Source organism: Chinchilla lanigera, unplaced genomic scaffold (genome assembly GCF_000276665.1).
Source record: "Chinchilla lanigera isolate Chin_1 unplaced genomic scaffold, ChiLan1.0 scaffold00028, whole genome shotgun sequence".
Taxonomy (NCBI): domain Eukaryota; kingdom Metazoa; phylum Chordata; class Mammalia; order Rodentia; family Chinchillidae; genus Chinchilla; species Chinchilla lanigera.
The window spans coordinates 19,503,197-19,528,027 of NW_004955429.1; the positions used below are offsets into that span (position 1 = coordinate 19,503,197).

The following is a 24,831-nucleotide window of genomic DNA, read 5'->3' on the forward strand; positions in this document are numbered from 1 at the left end:
GTAGATTTGCAACTGTTTTTTACTAGAAACCGAACTCAGGACCTTACACTTGCCAGGCAGGCGCTGTGCTGCTGAGCTATCTCCCGATCCTAGATTTGCATTTTAAACTTGCTGTTACTGCTGCCTTTGAAAATTTTTATCTTGAGAACAAATTCTGTTATCTTTTGCAAATGCGAGTGAAGAAACTCAAGTGCTGACTTCCAAACAGTTACGTTCCAAAGGGCTTCCTTTAAATAGTTTCTATTACTTTACTGTGTAAGTTAAGCTTCATATTTATTAAGAAATGTTATGCAAGTATGTGTTTAAAATTTCAAAGGCTATGAAATCTCTCAGGACAAAGCAGAACTACAGGTTTACTAAAAACAGTCTTTTCCCCTCTGCCTCCAGTTTTAAATTTCAAAAAACTGAGATAGTAGACAAAATCAAATAACTAGATAGAACAGTGATTTTAAAAAGTCTGTCATAACCTGTAAGAATGGTAACTGGAGTAAGCTTGGCCACGTGGGGGCGACCTGTCACTCTCTGTGTTCTCACCACCAACACTGTGGACGTTCACTTTTCATAAAGAAATGCCATTAAAAAATAATTTTTTTCTTGACACATCCTGTGATTTTTGGTTAGCAGACACAAGGCCCAAAACATACAGTTTATCCTGTATTTTAAAAGCACAAAGTCACGTGGCAGCAACATCATAAAGCACAGCTTCCCTGAAAGACAGGTCGAGAATTAAGGTATCTGAAGTGCTGCAGCCCCCAGTTTAGCTCAGTTTTACCCACTCACACCTAGAGCAGCAGGCGTCGGAAGAACTCGGTGAGGGGCGCCGAAGGCTAACCTGCTGCACTAACCTTCACGCTGGACACCACGAGAAGTCCCAGCATCGGAGACAGAAAGTTTTCCTGATTGAGGTTTTACTACAAAAGTGGAAAAAATTTCCATGTCACTCTTTATACAGTAGGTCAGCTAATAAAAGGTCTCAATTCACGCACACACTTTGGCCAACGTTAGCTTTACCACATCTAGAAATTCATGTATAAAACAAGTTATCAGTTCAAATATAAATTACTTTTTAAGAACCACCTGCAGGAAATACAAAAATAGTTTGGTGGAAAGGAAACCTTAGAACTGCTTGAAATGAGAGGACGGTGTTAGTGAGTGAGACGTTACTTGGTACAGCTGCTCCCGGGGAGCTGGGGTCAGTGTCAATCAGAGGCGCTCAGCGTGAGTCCCCTAACCCAGGCACCGCGCTGCCCTCAGAGCGCTTCCCTTCCTCACAGGTGCTCCCGAGCCCTCCCGGCCCCACTGTCCTATCCTGTTAGAGCATAATGGCCAGCCCTTCTGGACTTCTCTGGACCTTTGGAGATTTTTCTTCTGTAGAATAAAAAATCTTAAATTACAGGTTTAGACATACAATCTTCATAATGATTTAGATTCTTTCAAAATAGGAAATCAAGCTGAAATATTTTACACTTTAAATTCCTGTATCACGATGACAATGTTTTAATGAAAAAGTAGAAGAAAACGGAGTATAAATTCAGCATCACCTATTCGTCTCAAAAGCAAGAACAGTGAACGTTTAATAAGAATAACAATACAGTAACAAAACCAGAACTTGTGTATTCGTCCAAACTGAATTAACTGTGTCTTTGAAATCAAAGTATATGGCAAGATGAACGTTTCATCTCAGCAACTGTTAGCTTTTCAATGTAACACTTTTCAAGCACAGAAGGGGGCACACTTCTGTGCTCACAGACTTCTTAAGTGTGCGCCTGCTGATCTGGAGATACTGTCTTCCGCATCTGGGATCTAACCACCTAGGTCCATTTCAGATTAGCCTATGTGACCCTGTGTCTTCTTCACAGCAACAGTAATGTATTTGGCAGATGTCTTGGAAGAGGAACTGTAAATTAACATAGTATCATCTTGATAATATGATGAGTCCAATACTTTTAAGTGTTAACATTAGGAAAAACCGAACTACCATGATCTCCAGCTGTATTCTCTAATAGTCAGTTGAGGTAACCTCTACATGTCACCGCACCACATCTGCACACAGTTCTGACCCTCTTTCTGGCAGGGCTGTGGTCAACAGAGTCTGAAGATGTATCTCCAGAACCTGAAGAGATAAGAAAGAAACGGGAGAGAGGTGAAACAACCAGGAATGAATTTTAAATTGCCTGTTATTTTAAAAGTAGCTAGCAAGAGTCTTGCTTGAAACCATTTGAAGTATGTTAACTCCCAAAGAAATGTGAGGCGTTCCCTTTGCACATAGGAATGTGAATACTGGGAGACAATTCACTGCGGTTTGTCTTAAAGGATGGTGTGACTACTACATGCTACTTACATCATCAGTCCGTATTTGTGAGAATGGACTCCAAGGCAATGACATGGTGCTTACTGGGAAAACCCAATACAGAATCATTCTTTTCACACATGACGCACATACAGTGAGGCCAAGCAATCAATATGGAAAGGACCTGACATCATTCTCAGATAAGCAAAAATATTCATATTGTCACAATAACACAAAGAGAATTAAACATTCTTTTTAAAAGTCAGATTCAAGAAGCAATGGAACAAGTTTGTATGTGATGTAAATCATATTTTCAGTTTTGTGAATATATATCTCCATAAAATACTTTGGTGTGTATGTGGTGCTAGGGATAGAAGCTAGGGTATCACATATGTAGGTGAGCATTCTACTGCAATTCTTCCTTAATACAATTAGTGTATTGAGAAAAGACATTAGAATAAATCACTTTCCAAAACGGAAGCCCTAAAAAAAGTCAGGAGGCAAGACCATTCCCTGGCCAAGTGAGGCAGACACAGGTTTTAGCTTTAGCTATCAAATGAGCTTGAAACATTAAATAAGGTCACGAACTCTTACAGCTTCAATTTTTATCAATCTGGTGCAGAGAGTCGTGACCTTTTCCTACTGTGATGTGATTCTTCATATTGAAATGAACACCAATGTAACTATACTTGAAAACCATACCTTTCATTTGGTAATCAAAAGTTAGTTCTTCTCCAGCATATATGGTTCTTGTGGAAAATAATGCTATTCGGGGAAGTCGAGTATCGAGGTTATCGATGAAAACATTGAACACCTGAAGATTTGGGTCACACTAAAAAGAAACATTAGAGCCCACTTAAGTAAAACTGACACTAATGAGCTCCTTTACGTGCCATATAAAACCCTGTAATTTCCCAGAGTACTCTTAAATTTTAGTGGAAATGAAGTTGCACATTATGACATGCACTTTAAGAAATACTGCTTTCACTTTTAAAAACATTTACAGACATGAGAGTAGAGAAAACAATACAATAAATCCACACGTTTCTGCTCTGCAACTTCAACAATCGCTAAAATATGTTTGTCATTTTGTTCGTCTAGTATCTACTTTTTTTCCTGTAGTATTTTAATACAAATCCCGTAACTATCCTGTAACTATTTCAGGAAGGCATAAACTTCAAAGAATTAGAATAATCACATTAAAAATCAAATCAAAGGGCTGGGGATTTAGCTCAGTGGCACAGCACCTGCCTGGCAAGCGCGAGGTCGTGAGTTTGATTCCCGGTACAGGAAAGAAACCAAAGAAAAAAAAAAAAGATCAAATCAATACCATGAAACTCAAATTTTATAAATTTCATAGTGCACGGAGTTTCACTGCTTTAAACTTTCAGAACTGCTCAGTATTTTGAGAACTCTAAATTAGAGAATAGGCAAGAGAAACCTAATAATCATATTAAGAAATCAAAATCAGTGTTTGTTCTTGAAACAATCTATGTATTTTGGGAGCCCAGCTGTGCCTCTGTACCTCTGGGCTGTGCATCCCTGGACTCAGGTAACTGCAGATGCACCCAATCTCAGACTGGGAATACTGGGAGGGAAGAGGTGCTCCTGTGCTAAGTGGTACAGACTCTTGTTGTCTCCTAAACAATGTAACAACTTGTTTTTTAATCTTTTTGAGACAGGGTCTCCTTGTGCAGTCCTGGCTGGCCTTGAGCTCACTTTGTAGCCCAGGCTGGTCTCAAACTTGCAATGATCCTCCTGCCTCAGCCTCTGGAGTGCTGGGATTACAGGCGTGCGCCACCACACCTGGCAACAACGTAACAACTATTTCCACTGCATTTGGTATTATAAGTAACCCACAGAAGATGTAAAGGGAGAACATGTAGATTACATATAAATACTATGCCCTCTTATAAATTTTTATTTTTTGGTTTTTGAGACAGGGTCTTGCCATGTAGTTCAGGCTGGCCTTGAAGTCACTATATAGCCCAGGCTGGTGCCTTAGCCTCATGAGTGCTGGGATTACAGCTGTGTGCCACCACACCTGGTGCTATGCCATGTTATGAAGGGACTTGAGGATCCAAGGATTTGGGGTACCTACAAGAAGTCCTGAACCAATTTCCTGCAATACTGCTGAGGGATGACTAATGGGAGGTACAGAACGCAAATTTATGATTAAGAATTCTTTTAAGCAAAAATTTTAAGAAAATCAGGAAACTAACGAGGGAGTCAGAATTTCTTTCATATTTCATTGCTAATCACAGACCAGTTTTTTGGCACGCAACCCATCAGAAGTTTAACACGATTCCATCCTTATAAAGTCAACAATAGAACTTAGTGTCTGAGAAACGTTTTCCTTATTAGCAATAACATTTGTAAGGTGGTGAGATGTACTATTCACTGCACTAGCCTTACCCACCTGGCACTTAGTAGGTACCCAATAATTATTAACTTGTTTTTTCTTGCAGTGCTGAGAACTGAACCAGTACCTCATACACGCCAGGAAGCACTCCACTACTGAGCTACACACCCCAACACCCTTACTTTGGGAAACAGTTTTTACAGAGTGTAAGATTCTGGAGTTAAGACCATAGTGTTAACTTCTTTCAAACATAAATTAAAACTTTAGGAAAAACATAATGTATGACTTAGAAAATGAGTTCTAAATACTATCAATACTCTATAAATCCTTAAATTTTATAAATATGCTAACATGCTTACATCTAAGAAAATATCTTTATTTGTACAAGACCTCCAGTGGATGTCTGAAGCCACAGATGGTACCAAACCCAACATATACTAGGTTTTTTCCTACACATGTACACTTATGGTAAGTTTGATTTACAAATCAGGCACAGTAAGAGATTAACAATAACTGAAAATTGATACAACAATTGTTATAATTATCACAACTGCACAATTATAAAGTAATTGTAATAGAAGTTACATAAATGTTCTCTTTCAAAAGATACTTTTACCTTTTCATTTAAAGGAAGCACTTTGTGTGTTCTCCCTGCCGTATCTGAACGGTCAGCATCAGTATTTTTGTGCTTTGGGTGATTATTAAGTAAAATAAGAGACCCCTGCACAGTGCTGTGGCAACCAACGCCTCATCTGCTGAATGACAGCTGCGTAACGGCCAGCGCGCAGGTCGCACACACACCATGACTGCGCTGGACGCAGCGGTTCATGTCCTGATCAGAGTGAAGTAGGACAATGAGATTTTACCATGTTAATGAGAATTCCTTGCAATTTAAAACTTTTGAATTCCTTTTTTGGAATTTTACATTGTGTATTTTTGGACTATAGTTACTGGTAAACTGTGTAGAAAGGGAAAAATGTGGATAAGGGGAAATTACTGTACATTCTGAAATTTAGTTACATTAACTTCTGTAAGACACTCAGAGTTGCATGTGATCCTTAAACATTTTCTTTTTAACTCCTCCGCTTATTATTTTCTCCTGGGATAGGATGGTATTTTGCTTACCTTGAAAAGTTACTGCCAAGTTTAAATGAAGTAACGTGTATGGATTCTTGCAAAACACCCACATTTGGTGAGCACGTGACTGGCTGTCTTCCTAACACAGCGATAATACAATGACTTAACAGAAAAGGCCCACATACTGAAACACTTGGGAAAGGTCTACAGTTCAAAGATAATTCTCTTCAGCATATAGAAGCATTAGAACTACTAGCTTGAATTATCTGTCTTATCTACAACTTAAGTATCTCCTCTTACACTGTGATTCACAAAGTGTGACACATTTCCGTATCGAGCCGCGTCCACCGTGAACTCATCAGATTCATAGTCCAGATCGAAGAGATACGTGATCCCCTTGTTGTCGTACAGCTGCCCCCGTCTTTCAGCTTCTTCACTCGTGATTACCTACAGAGAAACAGAACTATTAAGACAGCTGCTGCAGAACAGAAGGAACATTCATCCATAAATATAAATGGCAGTAAAAGACATACTGCCATTAATCCCCGCAAAATACAGCCCCACCCTGCCCCCAGCTCTACACACACTTAGCATCGCTTTTGCCACTTTTGGAAGTAGTTCTGGAAGTCCTCTTTCTTGTCTTTTTTTTTCTTTTCGTTTGCTTTTCTGAGACAGGGTCTCACAGTGTAGTCCAGACTAGCCCTGAACTCATTATGCAGCCTAGGCTGGCTTGGACTCATGGGAATCCTCAGCCTCCCAGGCAGGTGCTGGGATCACAGGTGTGCGCCACCATGCCTGGCTTTTGTGTATTTGTGAGGTGTTATCAAAACAGTACAGTGAACGCTGCTGCCCAGTGGTATCCAATGGGAAGGCAGTCGCGTAAAAAACCTCATCTACCTTATTCATGGGATCTGGCACCATCCACACTTCTGGCTCTTCCTTAAAATCAAAGTGACCAGGAAAGGTAAACATTTTGAACTGATTCAGGACATTGAGGCAACCACAAAAGTGTAACTAAGGAGGCTCAGAAAAGAGGACTCCAGAGCTGCTTTGGATATTGGCAAGGAGAATAGGCTCAGTTTGAAACAAGGGGGAGGGTTCTGAGGGGGATTAATGGCAATGTGTCCTTTAGTGTAGTAAGTTCTTTTACTTAAACCATCACTGTGTTTTTAATCACACCCTGTATTAAAAAATGTATTAATTCCTACGTATTTTCAAAAGAAATTGAAGTGCTAGCAAAACCAACACATAAGAGCTAGATGGAAAGAGGTAGGAAAAATGAGGGGAAGAAAAATGACGGTACCAAAGAATAACTTTTTATATAAAATTTGACACAAAAAATTGAAACACCGTACTATTTTCATTATAATTAGCTGTTCAAAAGGTTATACATGTCAGGTGTGGCAGTGCATGCCTGTAATCCTGTCACACAGGAGACAGAGGCAGGAGGACAGCCGTGAGTTTGAGGCCAGCCTGGACTACACATTGAGACCCTGTCTCAAAAATAAAAGCTATACAGCTATAGGTCTGGACATAAGTGAATGCAAAGGACTACAATTTACAAAACAGGAGAAAAGGTCAAGTGAAATTTGCTGTCAACTTTAAGGAAATTTTGTTTTGCAAAACAGGTACTTATAAAATTCTGAAGTTCAAAACAACCAAACCAAATGAAACACCAAACCAAACCAAACCATCACCTGCGGGCTAGGATGTAACGGTGGCTAAGTGCTTGCCAGGCACGTACAAGGTCTGGATGTGATGCCCAGTATCACTGGCTGGGAGAAGGAGGCAGGAGACAAGGTATGAGCATTACTCACAGTTCTACTCTTAAAACAGCTTTAGCAAAGATTAGCTCAGGAAACCAAAAATGTCTAAAGGGACCTATGCTATCCTCATTTCAGTAAGCCAAAAGAAGAATGGGACTGAGTAAGACCAAGTTTTCTTTTTTCTTTTGGGATGCAGTCTCTGTATTATTCAGGCCAGTCTCAAACTCTTGACCCTCCTTCTCTCGGTCTTCTGAGCAATGGGATCCCGTATGTACCTTCACGCTGCTAAAATCTAGTTCCTGAATGGTGATTTACAATACTCTGCCATTGTCTAAAAATATACGAATCAGAACAGAGATCTCACTTAATTTCAGATTCCAAGTACTGTAAAGCAATTCCTAGTAACTTAAACCCGTCAGATCTGACAGTCACACTCCTGTCTCTCCAGACACAGCACAGCTGGAGGCTGGTACAGTGGAAAGGGTGCATATTCTGGAGTTCTGAATCCTGACTCTTCTTTCTACCGCTATGCATCTGTGTGACTCCAAGTTCCTCAGTTTTTCTGTACTTCAGTTTCTTCATTTATAATAATTGGGTTAACATCATTTCAGTTACTGAGAGTATTAGTGAGTTAACACAACAAACTGCTTAGAACAGTATCTGGCACATGGTAAATACTTTTATGTTTATACGTGATATGTATCAAAATAAATGGTTTCTCAGTATTTGATAATTTAGAGAATGGTCTGCAGTTCAGAGTGGCTGAGCTACAGAGTTTGATTTTCTTATGATTGCAACAAATGCTTTTGTGTGTATTCTACAGTACATAAAGCATCCATCTATAATATTTTACATGTTGACAGAAAATAAACTTTTACTAAACTTAACTGTATTTGTACAACAAAGGAAGTGAGCTACCACCTCCAAGTTTTGAAGTCTGCAAGTGTTTTGATCTGATTTTCTTCTTAGAACTTCTTTATAAAAATGATCGACAAAAACAAAATGAAAGCCAGGTGTGGTGGTGCATGCCTGTGATCTTAGCACTCTGGAGGCTTAGACAGGAGAACTTCCATGAGTTTGAGGCCAGCCTGAGCTACATAGTGAATTCAAGGCCAGCCTGGACTACACAGCAAGACCCTGTCTCAAAAAAAGAAAAAGAAAAAGACTGTTGTATTTAAAATTGATACATGCTATGTTCAGTAACTACTAATGGGTATCTGTTGAAAAAAGATTATCAGTTTGTTAATATACATATTTTTTGTTTATACAATGTTTACATTTCTAACTATGCCAGTGAAATCTACTCCTACACCTGAAAATAAATCCCCTCCCCCCCGGTATGGGAATCGAGCTCACGACCTTGCGCTTGCCAGGCAGGCACTGTGCCGCTAAGCTAAATCCCCAGCCCTGAAAATAAATTTCTATAATCTGCAAATGATAATATAAAAACATACCAAGTATTTATGTTACTGAGATTAAAAAGGTAACTTTTCAAAAATATAAACTTTATATATTATATATGTGCCAGGTGTAGTGCAGCACATACCTGTCATTCCAGAACTCAGGAGACTGAGGCAGAGGATTGCAGTGAGTTTGAGGCCAGCCGGGGCTGCACAGTAAGTTCAAGGCCAGCCTGAACTACATAGCAAGACCCTGTCTCAAAAAACCAAAGACAACAATAACAACAAAAAAACCCTTACATGCACATTATCTGCTATGTGATAAACTGAACGTACCTCTCCAACATATTCCATGACAAAACTCATTCTTTTAATCTTCACAAGGGTCTTTACACCCCAGCCACAGCCATTGCTAGTTCGAAAGATGCAAAGTGAATACTGTGTGCCTTTCTGTACGATCCTATTGGGACAATCCGGTCCACACTGGCATCTTGAATTGCATTCATAGATGGGAGTACCGGGTGGGATTTTAATTTGTTGGTTCTTATTATAAGCCAACACAACTCCAGCTTCAGTAGGACAACATTTCTCAAAGAAGCAATCTGTGCACGAACAACCAAAGGTCACTTCATTGACCAGGCTGATTCCAGGAGCTGGTTTGTATTCATTTATGTAGTAGAAGTCTGTAGGTGGGCCCTCTAAATCAACAGTATTTTCAACAAATATCATTCCTTTATGATTCTTTCTTCTGTTGAGTTCATCTTGCCACTTCTGCAGAGCTATCCTTTGTTTGGCTTTCTTTACAATGTATCGAGCAATAGCAGGTTTCAAAGTTTTGTTATTGTCTTTTGGAATTATTGCTTTGCCTTTCTTTACCTGAGATAAATAATTATGTTTGTCATTAAGGAATTGCTGAAGTAGTAATGGACACTTGAGATTTTGCAAAGGTTCCCAAGTATTTGTAGAATTTGGCCATCCTTTCCATTTTACAAGATAATATTCCATATCCTTAAAATACAAAAGAAAATGAAAATCAGATTATAATAGTCCCAATTAAATGAGTATTTTAAAATATAAGGTACCTGTTCATCATTTTTTTTTAACATGTAGAATGACAAGTTTTAACAGATGAGGTGCAAGTCATACAAATGTCCTAAAAGTATTTGTCTGGGACCCAAGTTGGTGTTTTACTTGGCCGGCATTCTAAGGCCCACAATTGAATACTGTCCGCTGGACACAAGGGAACCTACACTTCTTAGTGTCATGGGCACATATCCCCTCGCTATTCTGCTGGTGCACTGTCCCATACAGTCACTGTAGCCACACGAGAAACTGAGATGTAGCCAGTCACATGCTTTAAGTATAATGCACACTAAAGACTCAGTACAAAGAAAGTAAAATACCCCTAAAATTTTGTTTGTTTATTTTTTGAGACAGGGTCTCCTATATAGTTCATGCTAGCTTTGAATTCACTATGTAGCCCAAGCTGGCCTCGACTTTTCAGCAATCCTCCTGCCTCAGCCTCCCAAGTGCTGGGATTACAGGCAAGCACCACCATGCTCAGCTTCATTTTCTTTTTTTTCTGAGTGTGGTACTGGGGACTGAACTCAGGCAACTGTCACGTGCAAGGTAAGCACTATTTTACTGAGCTCCGTATGTCCTCACTTCAGTTTCTAACTTTTAAAAAATACCAATTAAATGTTGACATATTTTCACAGACTGGATTAAATAATTTCACCTGTTTCATTTTACTTTAATGCAGTTACTAGGAAAATTGTAAATCACATCTGTGGTTCACTTATGCTTCCATGGACAGCGGTGTAGTGGAGAATGCTAATCTTATTTAGACTCAGCCATGACTGGGGTAGGTAGCAGCAGGCAACTCAAGCCACCAAAAAGCAAGTATTTTATCACTCAGACTGCTGCTGGCCATCAGCAGCCTGGAATCTTGTCTTTACCCTACTGACACGACTATCTTCTTTCCTTAAAGTCAAGCAATGCCTTAGTCACTGAGTTTCTCTTAAACAGGCAGTGAGGGCTGGTCATGGTGGCGCATGCCTGTAATTCCAGCACTCTGGGAGGCTGAAACAGGAGGACTGCAAATTCACGACCAGCTTGGGCAAGTCAGCGACTCAGCGAGACCATGTCTACAGGACAAAATGAAACAGTGGGCCAGGGATGTAGCTCAGTGCAAAGGCTTTGGGTCCAATCCTCAGCACTGCAAAACAAACACCAAAAAACCAGCAGTTAGGTGTAATAAACAAAATTCTTTCATTCATTCTCTAGAGTATGTTAACACATATCCACATGCCCTAGGGTAAAATAAGCTCATAAAACACTTCTGAAATGTAAAAGTGATTAAACTCCACTTGACCAATTTGAATTATCATTTTAACTTATGAATACTGAAAAAAATTAGAGACAAAAAATGCTTTTCTCTGACAACTTTAATGATTTTATATAAAGTAAGGATGTACAGGACAGTTGCTCTAACATCCATTTTTTTCTTGGTGCTGAGGCTGAACTCAAGGCCTCAGCATGCTAATACTTTAATCGTTTCTTAATGATGACTGACCTGAAAGGTGCAGTCACGAAGTTTTGGCATATTGCTGAGGCATGAACTGGGCCAAAGATACTGGGACAATCCATGATGAGTTTACTTTATCCCCACTGCCTGCACCTCTGTATTTAGGATTTTTTCTTTCTTTTGTTTTTCAGTACTGGGGGATCCAACCCAGGGCCTCATGAATGCTAGGCAAGTGCTTTACCACTAAGCTACATGCCAGCCCAAGTCTGTATATGCAACTTAATATATTATTCTACTCAACAATTAAAAGAACTTTGCTTCTTTTTCGAAAACTGGTCAAAGTATTTTTTTCTATTACAAATGTTTTAAATTGCTGGGTGTGATGGTACACATCCCTATAATACCAGCTACTTCTAAGGCTGAGGCATGAGGACTGCAATTTTGAGGCCAGCCTGGGAAAATTAATGAGCTTCTTTCTCAAAAAAAAAAAAAAAAAAAAAATCAATGAGAAAAAGGGTGTGCAGCTCACTGCAGCTGCCTAGGATGCAGGAGGCCTTGGGTTCAATCCCTACTACAAACAAACAAACACTAGGGCGGGGACAAGCTGAGCCCTGCAGAGCCTGCCTCCAAGCCTCGCAAGGTCAGGAATTCGATTCCCAGTACCAAAACCCAAAACCAAAAACACAAACACTTATGGTCTGAGAATATGCACAAAAACTTATTTCCATGAAATACATATTGTACCCCCACAAAAGCCTAGATGTCCACTGATACGTGTATAAACTAAGCACTAAGGTCAAAAGATTTCTTCCTCCTCAGGAAGTCTGGAACTGTTGTTAGCAGGTACCTGTCTAAAGCAGATATGAGATCTGCCTGGCAGTATTCCCCATTGCTAGGTCCCTCAATTCTAACTCCTGACGCCATGATAAAGCAATGCAACCTGTCCTTTCCCCCTGCGACAGTGACTGCTTCCTACCATGGGCCTGGATTATGCCAAACGTTGTCAGAGAACAAAGAAACAGAAACACCGGCTTTAAGTTAAATGATTAAATTATGACCAGCACAACTACAAACTGGCATCTGTCACTGAGTTTAATTCAAAACAATTTATTGTGCTGTTTAATTTCAGATGATTCAACTGTATTTTAAGTGGCTAGGTTTTATATGTTAATCACATTGGTACCTCCTTAATTCACTGATAGTAACTATGGTTGGGAAAAAAATGAATGTCTTTGGCAAAATGTATACAAATATCAGCAATATTTTATTTCTGGTTTATAGACTTGTCTTTCATAATATTTTATTTAAAATCCAAAAATATTTTTCTATTTTAAAAGCATGTTTACACAATCACTGACTTATGAAATAAATTTAATTCAATAAACCTAAAATTTCACCTGGGTGTGATGGCCAATGCCTGTAATCCCAGCACTCAGGTGAGGTAAGAGAACTGCCACAAGTTCAAGGGCAGCCTGGACTACATCATGAGTTCAAGGCCAGCTGGAACTACATTTCTAATGCAAGACCCTTCCTCATACAAACAAACAAACAAAACAATCCCCCCAAACCAAAAATTCCTAAAATTTCCAAACAAAGTTAAAAAGCTCACAGACTTAGATATCACAATCTTCTTCTGATATGTAATCAACTCTTGATTACCTACAGAAATGGGAAACAATGGTAAAAGTGGTCTACAAATTACTCCTATGTAATGTGGAATATATTTATATGAATTTCTTCTTAAAAGATATTCTCCCTCACTCTGACATTAAATTCATTAAGCTATTTTAATATCTATATATGTTTGGTCACTGGAAGGTGTGATGAAGGTGTTACAAGCCTTTAGGAATAAAACTCTGGGAAAAGAAGGCAATAACAAAATACACAGCAAGGCAAGGCAATATAATTTTAAATGCTGAAGTAAGACAATCAATACCACTAGAATATAAAGAGGGAACTCAATACAGGTCAGATAATCAGAAAGAAAAGAGAGAAGGCACAACTCTGAATCTGCTGGGAAGGGAAGATGGCAGGCAGGACGAGAAACACAAGCAAAAGCTTAAAGCTAAGATTGCACGAAGTATCCAGAAACAGCTGAATCAAGATAAAATGGTAACGTTAAGGCAAGAGCAAATTCCAGACACCCTTGAACACTTGGCTAGGGTATCTGAACTTGACTGCAGGCCAGTGACTCTTACAATTCTTGGAATCCATGTGTTTCTGGGGCAGCTTCATTAAATAAAATACATTTAACGCTACTCTGCTCACCAGGAATAATTTTACTAATCTTCTAACTGCCAAACCAATGAATTCTTTGATCTTCATCTAATCTGACCTCTGGGTTACAGCACCATTGGCCAACCAGTCCCCGGGCTTCACTACCATGATTTTCTCTTCTTTTCTATTTTTTTGGTACGGGGAATTGAACTCATGACCTCAGGCTTGCCAGGCAAGCACTTATGCCCTTGAACTACATCCCCAGCCCTTCCTTTTCTATTTTCTTTGCCTGGTGCTTCTGCTGTCCTTTAAACAATCAGATACTCAGGACTCTCTCCCCTGCCCCTTTTCATACTAAACAAACATTTATCCCTTTAGAAAATCTGATGCAAGCTATGAACTTTCCCATAATGAAGATCACTTAGGTAATATTTTGAATTATTTCAGAACATTTGGGTTTTAGGTTAAGAATCCTGCTCTAAATGACTCTTTCCGGGCAACCATAGTACTGCAGTGATTCAAACTATATGCAGATGTTTCCCAAAGTTTACCTGCAACCCTACATGCATATCCAGTAGCTTACTTGGTGTCCAACAGGTTCCCAAAGCATCCTACCCACCCTGAAACCACCACTGTCCCTCCCAAGCTTACTTTTTCTGTATGCTTCACCATGTGAGTAGGAAGATGGGTGAGACCAACCTACTCGTACAAGCTAAAGATCTTAACCATTTTCCTACTCACCGAAGCTGAAGACCGAGAAAACAATCGCAATTCCTTCTCCTCAATCTATCCCACCAGGTTTCTTTGGAGATGGGCTTCTTGTCTAATCTGCCCTTCTTGACTAAAGTGTGATTTTTTTATTAAAAAATCCACAGAATCACTTATTTACGGCTTTTTTGCTGAAAATTATTAACCCCTCTACTGTGTATGGAATAAAGGCAAAGTGTGCCATGATAACACAAAAAAGCCATTCTTAAACTGGCCGTTTATGCCTCTGGCTCCGCCTCCTCTCAAAGCCCCACTCCCACTCTGCCCTCCCGCCTCGCTGAACTACCACTAATGCTGGAACACACACTTTTCTTCATACCCTTTTGGTGCATTGTTCTCAAATTTTTCCCTAATTAGAATGGTCTCTTTACTTTGCCCCCTGAACACTTCGTTCCATCTCATTTTTACATGTAAGAGAAAACCTACCTACTCATCGTTTATTTTTTCTACTCACATTTTACATCTCTTTTTTTGGTCTTTTTCAGACAGGGTCTCGCTATGCAGTTCAGGCTGGTCTTGAGCTCACTTTGTAGCCCAGGCTGGTCTCAAACTCGCAATGATCCTCCTGCCTCAGCCTCCCGAGTGGTGGGATTACAGGTGTGCGTCACCATGCCCGGCTCTACATTTTACCTCTTCTACATAACACCTTTTGCCCCAGATGAAGTGATCACTGCCAACTTCCTTCTGTTCCCATTTCTAACTTCAACTATATTGTGAGAAGGGATGGAATTTTATTCTCCATAGCTCCAGAATAAGCACAACTGCCCATCATCTCACTTTGACTGTTTATGAATATCCAGCCGAAACTGTGACTACCAGCATGTGTGTGATATGAAAGTCTTAACAGTAATTATATGAATTCTTAAAGAGTACAACCTGTTAATCTTAACCTGGAGACTACAATTCACAGTTTGTCAGTACTTGTTTTGTCACCTGTTCACGGTCTACAGCCCGCATGAGGTAGCAAACACCTAAGTTTTTAAAATTACGTATTAGGACGAAAGACAAAATTTCCTCTTTCCATTAGCTACTTTTTTCTGCTAATTATGAAATATCATACTCAAAACTGTAACAGAACAGCCTGACCCTAACTATGGCACACCAGTGGCCCTATGGGAGCATGGCTGGGCACTACTATGGCCAGCAGGAAGTCACTGGGTTGTACCCGGCGACTGACGGAGGAACTGTGGGACCTGGGGTTAGAGGTCCTGCCTGAAAGAAGGGACCCGTGTGACCTCGGGGAAGTCCTTTCTAGCAGTTCTGTTTCCATAATCTCTAAAGTTCCAGTTGTAATTTAATGATTTCTATGTTACTCTAGTTCTTCAAAAACCAGAGGCTACATACCATCAGCCCCTGAGACCTACTGTTAGATGTGGACCATTCTGTTAGCATCAGGCCGTACAGATACATCGGTGATCCTGCATTCTCTGAGAAATCAGAACTGTGGGGAGTGTTCCTCAACTTAATGTACTGATGGAGAAACACAACATGCAGAGGACCCTGATTCTTCACTGCTAAGTACATCCATACCCGCAATGTTATCAGAAATTACTCCGTATGAAGAAACGATGGAGCAAGAACACTGCTACAGAAATACCACACAGCCCTGAGCCAGTAACACAACTACAATCACATGCATTAGGTTCAACTAGACCCCAGACATGACTGTCACAACACTAACAACCTGTTCCCCCAGACAGTATTCTTTGCATCTCCCAAGTTGGCTATTTTAGAACTCTTCTACTTTGCTCAAGGTCTCCATCCCACTACTTCCTTCCAGCATTTTCAGGAGCATGTGTGTTCCCAACTTCCAGCTTTCCAGGGATGCAGAACAGAGAAGGTAGGTTAGATACAGTAGAAGAGATGAACTTCCTCCACCAATTATTTTTCTCCCATCTATTTAGTTCCTCCCTTACTAATGGTTCTGAGAAGCACATGAAATTCTTTTCAAAAGGAAAAATAAAATGAAACCTCCTTGGAGATATTAATGCTTACGTACGTAGGGAATCTCTAAAAGACATTAAGAGCTATTGAAAGTGGGTCAGAGGGTTCAAGACTTCCACATATAGCCTTTCATAGCATTCAGTTTTTAAAACTGCATGCATCTATAGCACCCACTCAAAATTTTTTGAAATAAAATATTAAAAGATATAACCCTGGCATCCTATCTTGCCTTCTCTCTCTTCTTCAAAGCTAAGATTCTTGCAAAAATGGTTCATACTACTTGACTCTATTTTCTTATGATCTCCAATCTGTTTCTGAATTCTCTTGGCTGTCTGTCCACACTACAGAAACTAAGGCACCAGTGGCCCTTGGACTGCTAACTTTAATGGACTCTATAGTCTGCAACCCACGTTCAACACTGTTTTGTTGACAGACCCTCTACCTTAGGCTTCCGGGATTAACTCTTCTCGTTTTCTTACTATCTTTCCTGCTTGTTCCTGATCTCTTTAAGGGCACTTCCCGTAAGGACCCCTCCTACTCCTCAGGGCGCATCACCGAGGCCTTGTGTAGGGTCAGCTCTGCTCTGCCCGCACTACTGCAACCGCTGCTTGCCACCTTACCCACTCAGGGCCTAACGGCCAAAGCAGTGCTCTTGCATCGCGACATTCTCCGTCTTCAAAGTACTCCACGGTTCCCTACTGCCCTCAAGATGAGGTCCAAAACCCTCTGCTGGGTCCTGCCTCACTTCACTCCCTGGGGACTCTGTTCTATTCGCCCTTTCCATTCCTGGAGAAAGTCAGGCTGTCTGCATCAAGACCCATCCTCACCTATTGTTTTATTCCTTAGAACTAAGTTTAAATGCCAGTACCTCAGCCCAGTCTCTCTGGAACAAATCAGAGCTTTCTGTTATAATAGTACTTATTTCAACTATAACTAAGTATTGGTTCAAGCACTTAGTTAATACTTCGTTCTAAGCACCACACCTCTACGTTCTTCAATGCTGAGACCCTAGTGCAAGACACGGTGGAGGGCCGATGAGGACCTTCAATCAGTGAATAGGTAACTACACTCATCCTGAAGAGTTCAATCACTATCTTTTTGCCAATGACTTCAAAATCTGTGTTTCTAATTAGAGCTCATTCTGGATTTGGAGCCACACGTCTGACTCCACTTTCCTTCTCAAACCCGATCTCGTTCCTTTTCCTGTATTCTCAGACCCTTGCGGGCAGTAATACCTGTACATTTCTGCCCAAGTCACAACCTTTGTTTCCTGACGTGGCTCCCTCCTAGCCCTCACCTCCCTCTGACACAAAGCACAGCCCTGCACACTTCACAACTTTACTAAAAACAAAACAAACCCTTTCCTCAGCCTTTCTAGAGCCCTCATTTCTTGCCTAGGTCTCTCCAACAGCCTTCAGAACATATGGTCATGGATGTGTCACTCCATTCCTGCCAACCGACTTCCCTCAATGCAGAGCGAAGTCTGAATTCCACGTCTGATGGGTTCCTCTGTTTAGAACCCTTCAGCTGGCTTCCCTATGGCCTTTCCCACTCCCACTTCCTATTACTTCGCTCTTTAGGCAGACGCCACACTGAAATATAGCACTGGTCCTTCTGGGCTCTAACTGGCTTCTGGGAAGTTTTCTGTGATAAACTTACATTTATACATATTATATTCCTACACATTTCCCCCCCCCCAGTGGGGACTGAACACAGGGCCTTCACACTGGGCTACAGCCCCTATCCTTTTTTTTTTTGGTGGGGGGGCCCTTTTGGAGACAGGGTCTCGCTATGCAGTTCAGGCTGGCCATGAGCTCGCTTGTAGCCCAGACTGGTCTCAAACTAGCAACAAACCTCCTGCCTCAGCCTCTCGAGTGCTAGGATTACAGGTGTGCGCCACCACGCCCAGCTCCCTATCCTTTTAAAAATATTTAGAGTCAGGGTCTCACTAAACTGCCCAGGCTGGCTTAAACTTTCAATTCTCCTGCCTCAGCCTCCCTAGAATGCTGGAATTACAGGTGTGCAGCACCACGCCCAACCTCTTACAAATCTCATAATGACATTTGCCACAGCACTTACTGCAACGATTACTTGTCAATCATTCTCACTAGTCTGTGAGTTCTTTAAAATGAAAAACCGATTCTTACTAATCGTTACATTCCCAGTGACTAATGAAATACCTGGCAACCAGAAGAAACTCAAATATCTATTAAATACGTCTACAGGGAAGAGAAGCAGCAGACACCAGTCAATAGAGTGCTTCCTAAGCAGGAAACCAAGAAGGTCTGGTCCAACAGTGATGGGAGAGATTGGGGAAATGAATCAAGACATTTCAACACATTAACTACTAAGGCACAAAGGGGCATGAGATGTTCAAGGAACAAATTATAAGCTGTTTGTTTTTAAGCTATGTTTCCAACAGAACAATGCCTGACTTCATAGGCGAGCTCAGTCCATCTTACCTAATGAAAGAACTTAAGTATTTGTCTCAGCCAAGGAGACAACAGGGAACCCTTAAAAGGTCTAGCAAGGACCCACTGCAATCAGAGCTGGGTTTAAGAAACAATTATAATGGCACTGTGGAATGCAGTACTAAGACTATATTTCATGAACTAAGCAGAAAAGGACAGACAGAAAAAAGGACAGGACCATAAGCTCTTTCACCTACCTTGAATATACGAAAGAAAAAAGGAAGTGTGTTGAAATGATACTGGCTTGGCTGGACATGGCATATACCTGTAAAATCCCAGTACTTGAAAGGCTGAGGAAGGAGACTATTGCAAGTTCAAGGCCAGTCTGGACTATATATAGTGAGACCCTGTCTTAAAAACCAAACCGAACCAAACCAAACCAAACAACACTGGCTTATAGATTAAATATTTGTGCTAGGGCTGGGTATGGTGGCACGCGCCTGTAATCCCAGCACTCGGGGGGCTGAGGCAGGAGGATCGCTGCGAGTTTAAGACCAGCCTGGGCTACAAAGTGAGCTCAAGGCCAGCCTGAACCACACCGTGAGACCCTGTCACAAAAAGACAAATAAATAAATAAATAAAAATTTAAAAAAGTATTTGTGCTAGGTAGGAGAAATAGGGTGTTGAGGACATACAGAAGCAAAGTAAAGTTACTTATTCCAAATCAAGAAAGCGGGGCTGGGGATTTAGCTCAGCGGCAAAGCGCCTGCCTGGCAAGCGCAAGGTCGTGAGTTCGGTTCCTGGTACCGGAGAAAAACCAAAACCAACAACAAAAAAAAAAAAACCAAATCAAGAAAGCTTAGAAAGTTGGCGTGGTGGCACACACTTGTAATCCCACTGCTCAGGGAGGAATGCCACAAGCTGGAGGCCAGCCTGGATACATAGTGAGTTTAAAACCAGCCTGAACTACATAGCAAGACCCTGTCTCAAGAAAGTTAAAAAAAAAGAAGAGACCTGAGAAACACTGAGACACTAAACAACAAAAATCTAACACTGAACTACAACACTCTGATTTTATATAAGAACGAATCCTAGTAGCCTGGTAGTGCCCTTAATGTAAGCACAAATCTGTAAAGACAAAAAATGTGATACAACACATTCTGGTCATCTATTAGATTTAGAGAGTAAGAAAGAATAAAAGTACGAAGTTAAGGTGGGGAACCTAGACGTATTATAAGTATGTTAATGAAGAAAGGTATCATTATTAGCGCAGGATGCCGATTTGAGAGTGCAGCTCTGATTGTGCTTAAGTTGGCACCTGTGGGGTATCCAGTTGAAATGAGGCCCAGAAAGAAGTCAGGGCCTAAGAAAAGCTTTGCAAGTCATGAGCCACACGGATCTAAGTAGAAACCACTGGGAAAGAGGTCACCTGGAGAGCAACTATAAGGGGACAGCCACCGGCAACACCTTGGAGATTACCTAAATTGCAGGGAAGGATGGGTAAGAGATAGTGGAACAGATTCCTAAAGCACACTTGAAAAAAGTAGTGTAAAAAAGAGGTGGGGAATAGAGGTACTGACGATGCAGTAAACTCTGGCACAGGATAATGAGCAGCATTAACTCATTTAACTATGGCCTAGGGCAGTGGTGGCAAACCTATGGCATGAGCACTGCAGCAGGCTGTTATCACTGAAAGCTTACAAAGTTTGCTGTCACTGTTCTGTGCGATGCATACTTTAACTACCCCCATTTCACAGATGAAGAAACTCAACAGCAGGTGCGGCAGCTTGCTAAAATTACACATAAACAATGAGTCAGAATTTTAACCTAGGCATTACCTCCACAGGGAAGAAAGTGGCCACCAGTATTAAATGTGACAGAGTGGTAAAATTTAAGGTCCTCAAACTTGGCAATCACAAAGTCTGTTGTAATTGGGCGTGGTAACACACTCTTGTAATCCTGGCACTCTGGGAAGCTGAGGGAGGAGATCAAAAGTTCAAACCCAGTCTGGGAAGCTTAGTGGTTTAGTGAGACACTGTCTCAAAATAAAAAAATTTTTAAAAAGGGCTGAAAAATGAAAGGCCTTGTATTCAATCTCCAATATAGGAGGTGGGGTCACTTGTAAGGGCACAAATCAGAATGAAAGTTAATGGATTAAAAGTTAATGGAAAGTGAATTGAATTGATAACCCACAGGATAGAAGAAAAATATTATAAATCAGTAAAAAGACAACCCAGTTTTAAAAAAGGATCTGAATAGTTTTCCAAAGATATACAAATGGCTAACAAGAACATGATGAAAAGATGCTCAGCATCATTAACCAGAGAAATGCAAATCAAAGCTACAATAAGACACATTTCACACCCACAGGGACAGCTCCAATTAAAAAGCTGGTAACAATAAACATTGGCCAGGGTGTTGAGAAACCACAAATTTCACATACTGCTGGAGGAAAAGGCAAAAAATGGCAAAGAGCTTTGGAAAAGTTAAATATAGAAATAACTATCAAATGAAACAAGACAAATGAAAGCTTATTCCCACCCAGAAATTTACGTATGAACATTTATAGCAGGATTATTTATAACAACCCCTAAATGGAAACAACCCAAATGTCCTTTAAGTGATGAATGGGTATGTGATATATCCATACAATCCACTATTGGATTGGCAATAAAAAAAAAATGCACTGATACATGCTATAACATATATAAATCTTAAAAACATGTAATTGAGACAAGGTGATCTCAGAGGCCCACAGACTGCATGGTTCTTTTCACATGAAAGGTCTGACCAGGCAAGTGAATAGATACAGAAAGCAGACTTAGTGGGAGCCCAGGCTCAGTGTGGAAGGGCATCGGCGATTTGGGAGGTGACTGTGCAGGACTTTCGTATTTCTGTTTAGGGCAATGAATAATACTCTAAAACTGACTCTGAGTACACTTGAAGATTTGAGTTGTACACTTTAAACAGGTGAACAGTAAGATGGCACATAAACTATGTCTCAATATAGCTGTTAAAACATCAACGGGAAAAGACAGCGAAGGAAAATACAGCAGAAGAAACACCCAAGTGGAGTGGTAAAGTCACAGGAAGATTTCTGAAGGTGGGAAAGGTATGAATATGTAGTGATTTAAGACAAATCAGTGAAAACACAGAGCCTGATAGAAAAAAGACTCCACAGATTAGGCAAAGTCCTAGGAGGATGAATAGAAAGAAAAAGTAAATATGATGACATCATTGAAAAAAAGGAAGGAAAAAGATACAGATAACTGATGGTAAAGAGTTTATACCTGACGGATCTTTCCACTGATGTTTAAAAAGTCTTCAAATCTAGTAAGAGGTAGAGGAAGAAGTCCATAAAAGTAACAAAAATTAGAAAAACTGCTGACACAAGTGGGGAAAAAACAAATAACCTTATCAAGTAGAACTGAGCAATGAGAATAGAGGCATGTTTCAGTGGAGCCAACATGCATGATAAAACCACATTCTCGGCTGGACCGGTCAGTCCAGAGCTCGTAAACTGAGGCAGCACTGGGCTTTCACAAGTTCAAGAAAGCAAAGTGCCTGTGAAAAGGCCTGATCATAAGATCCTATTCAGAAGGGAAGGTAATCATACCAAAGGAAGATCGACATTTCAAAGAACTGGATGAAGATGGAAACTGAAGAATTAAAGCAGGAGTCTTGACTCATTTATCTGAAAGAATAGATTAATGACCAAAATAGAGTTCAGAGGGAGGCTAAAGGTAAAAGAATTACTCCAAAATAAAAGGTTTACATCACAACAGTTTCTTAGAACAATTTACTTTTAAGAGGAATACAGAAAATCCCAGAGAACTTCAGTGAGTTTAGTCATAAGGCACTAAACAAAGACTAGAAATGACTGAAATGCAGGCCATTCTCCTATCGCGTAGACACTCTGAATACCTGGGGTTGACATGATGGCAGGAAATACAAATGGGGATGTTTCCTGAGATTCAGTAATACCAGTACTGGTTCAAACTCGGGGTCCATTTCAGTTGACAGTGGGGAAATATAATTCAGGAACAGAATGAATGACGGGAGGAGCCGATCTGAGATCAAACATTTGCCCTGGTAATCCACATGGAGATAATCAAGAGTTGGACGTAGAGTGACAAAAGAACCTTAAAATATTCTAATGCTGCAAAACTTTGTGCTTCAAAATCCTCTCAGTTATCTGGCAATGCAGATGATAGGACATATAAATTTATCATGGTTTTTAATTTTAAACATTAAGATCTTTGGTTATTGGTGAGGTTCTTTTTATGTTACAGAATATGAAATACTGAAGTGTGATTAGGTCTCTTTTAAGGGGCTAGATATTTGCCTTACCTTTACTACCTTGTAGTCACACAAGTATTCCACCTCATAATTGTTTAGATTCCTTTTGGTGATTCCAATCGATTTACATGTGAGCTTTTCTTTTCTACATAATTCCTGAAGAGTATCAAGTGAAACTAGGCAAGGCACACACCAAGCTACAATAAGAAAATACAATTCTTTACTAATGAAACAGCTACTCAATTAAAACAAAAAAGAGAAATTTAAACCTCTATATCCCCAACCCTTCAACTGGCAATTTTATAGCCTAAAAGGCCATAGCAAGAGACCAATTTAGGTTTAAGAAAAATTAAGCATTAAAGAGCTATTCTGGTAAATTGACTTTTTAAGATTTTCTCTACGGTTTCTATCCTATCATGTTTAACTGACACAAGTTAATGTTTACTAAGAACGGTAAGCAAAATATTTCATGTCTGTAAGCTTTCTGAAGATTACATATAGACCCAAAGGTCAGCAGTGGTAATGGTCTGATTTTTCCATTACTCTATATCCCATATAGAACGTAACTACTGTTGTAATAGAACACAGATCTTTAGGATATACTAGGTATATTTTAAAAGAATCATAATTTGTAATACGTAACTTTTTCATTCTTTTTTTAACAGTAAGCACAAAAATCTAACTGAAATATAGTTCTATAATAACAAACTCCTATACCCTACTTTTCTCACTTTGCAATCTCGCACGAATAAACCTAAGAATTGTTATATACAAATGGACAGTCTCCGATAGATGTTTGTACTATTCATTTACTGTATTACTTTTAACGCTGAGTTACAAAGTATTCAAGTTACATATCCATATACCACATTGGAGTGTCAGGCAAACTCATAATTAAACTTACAGAAGCCTGAAACTACCTGGATTGCGAATTTTACCTTCACATTTCTGTAAACTGTACGCTACCACACTGAATTTAAGATACAAGTACACAAGCTGGTGTTTGCAAAGTGCAGTAACCTGGTTTTTATGGCTAGTGCCCTGGGAAGCACCAGGTCAAGAGCTTTGGTGGGCGACCTAACCGAGAGCTCAGGGAGGTCTTAATCTTGCTAGGGCTCAGGTTCACCGGAACAACGTGCGGATTGGAGAAAATTGTGATTAGCAAACAAAATTTATCATTAATTCGAGCTCTCCGATGTATGGCAATAATCCTTTTATATTCTGGGGTAATTTCCAAGGAAGAGAGAATACAGCTGCTCTAACTTTACTACTAGATCCCTTCCTTACCCTCCCGGAGTCACACAGGGACCTCATTGTTTAGAGAGCTTCAAGCACAACTTCCACTACCCTCCTCGCTGCAAGCGACTCAAAAGTTTTTTTCCTCAAAAAATTCTGCAGGGAAACGTTGACCGCTTCAGAGTGGTAGCTGGCGGGAGAGAACCGATTTCACAAATTTTATCTAAAAATCTCAAGGATGTTCTGTGCAAAGTGAACCTCGTTACGCAGATCACGTACAAAGGAGAGCCCCCTCGGGTACCTACCTACCCAAGTGTGTCTGATGTTTCTAAAAATTTATGGCTAGAGATTTAAAAAAAAAAAAAATGGTAAACACTTGGTGGAAAGAACCCGACCGCCGGTAGCACTGAAGAAAAGGGTTTCGTCGGCCGGATTAGCTACCGCCTCGCCGCCGGAACCCCCTCCGCGCTCGCCCGCCCGCCACCCCGAACGGAAGCGGGGTGCGGGGTAAGGAGGCCACAGCGCGCGGGGGCG

At 40.4% G+C, this 24,831-nt stretch overlaps 1 protein-coding gene across 1 annotated transcript; it reads right to left on the bottom strand.

Moving 5' to 3' along the window:
• On the bottom strand, nucleotides 1–23,258 carry Suv39h2 (suppressor of variegation 3-9 homolog 2 (Drosophila); the record flags this gene model as incomplete). Its single annotated transcript, XM_013515371.1, is given in 5 exon segments — nucleotides 1–2,113; nucleotides 2,993–3,122; nucleotides 6,030–6,176; nucleotides 9,232–9,903; nucleotides 23,113–23,258. Coding segments are annotated over 5 exon segments (1,202 nt in total), but the record flags the coding sequence as incomplete, so codon positions are not given.
• Between the last annotated feature and the right edge of the window lie 1,573 nt (nucleotides 23,259–24,831).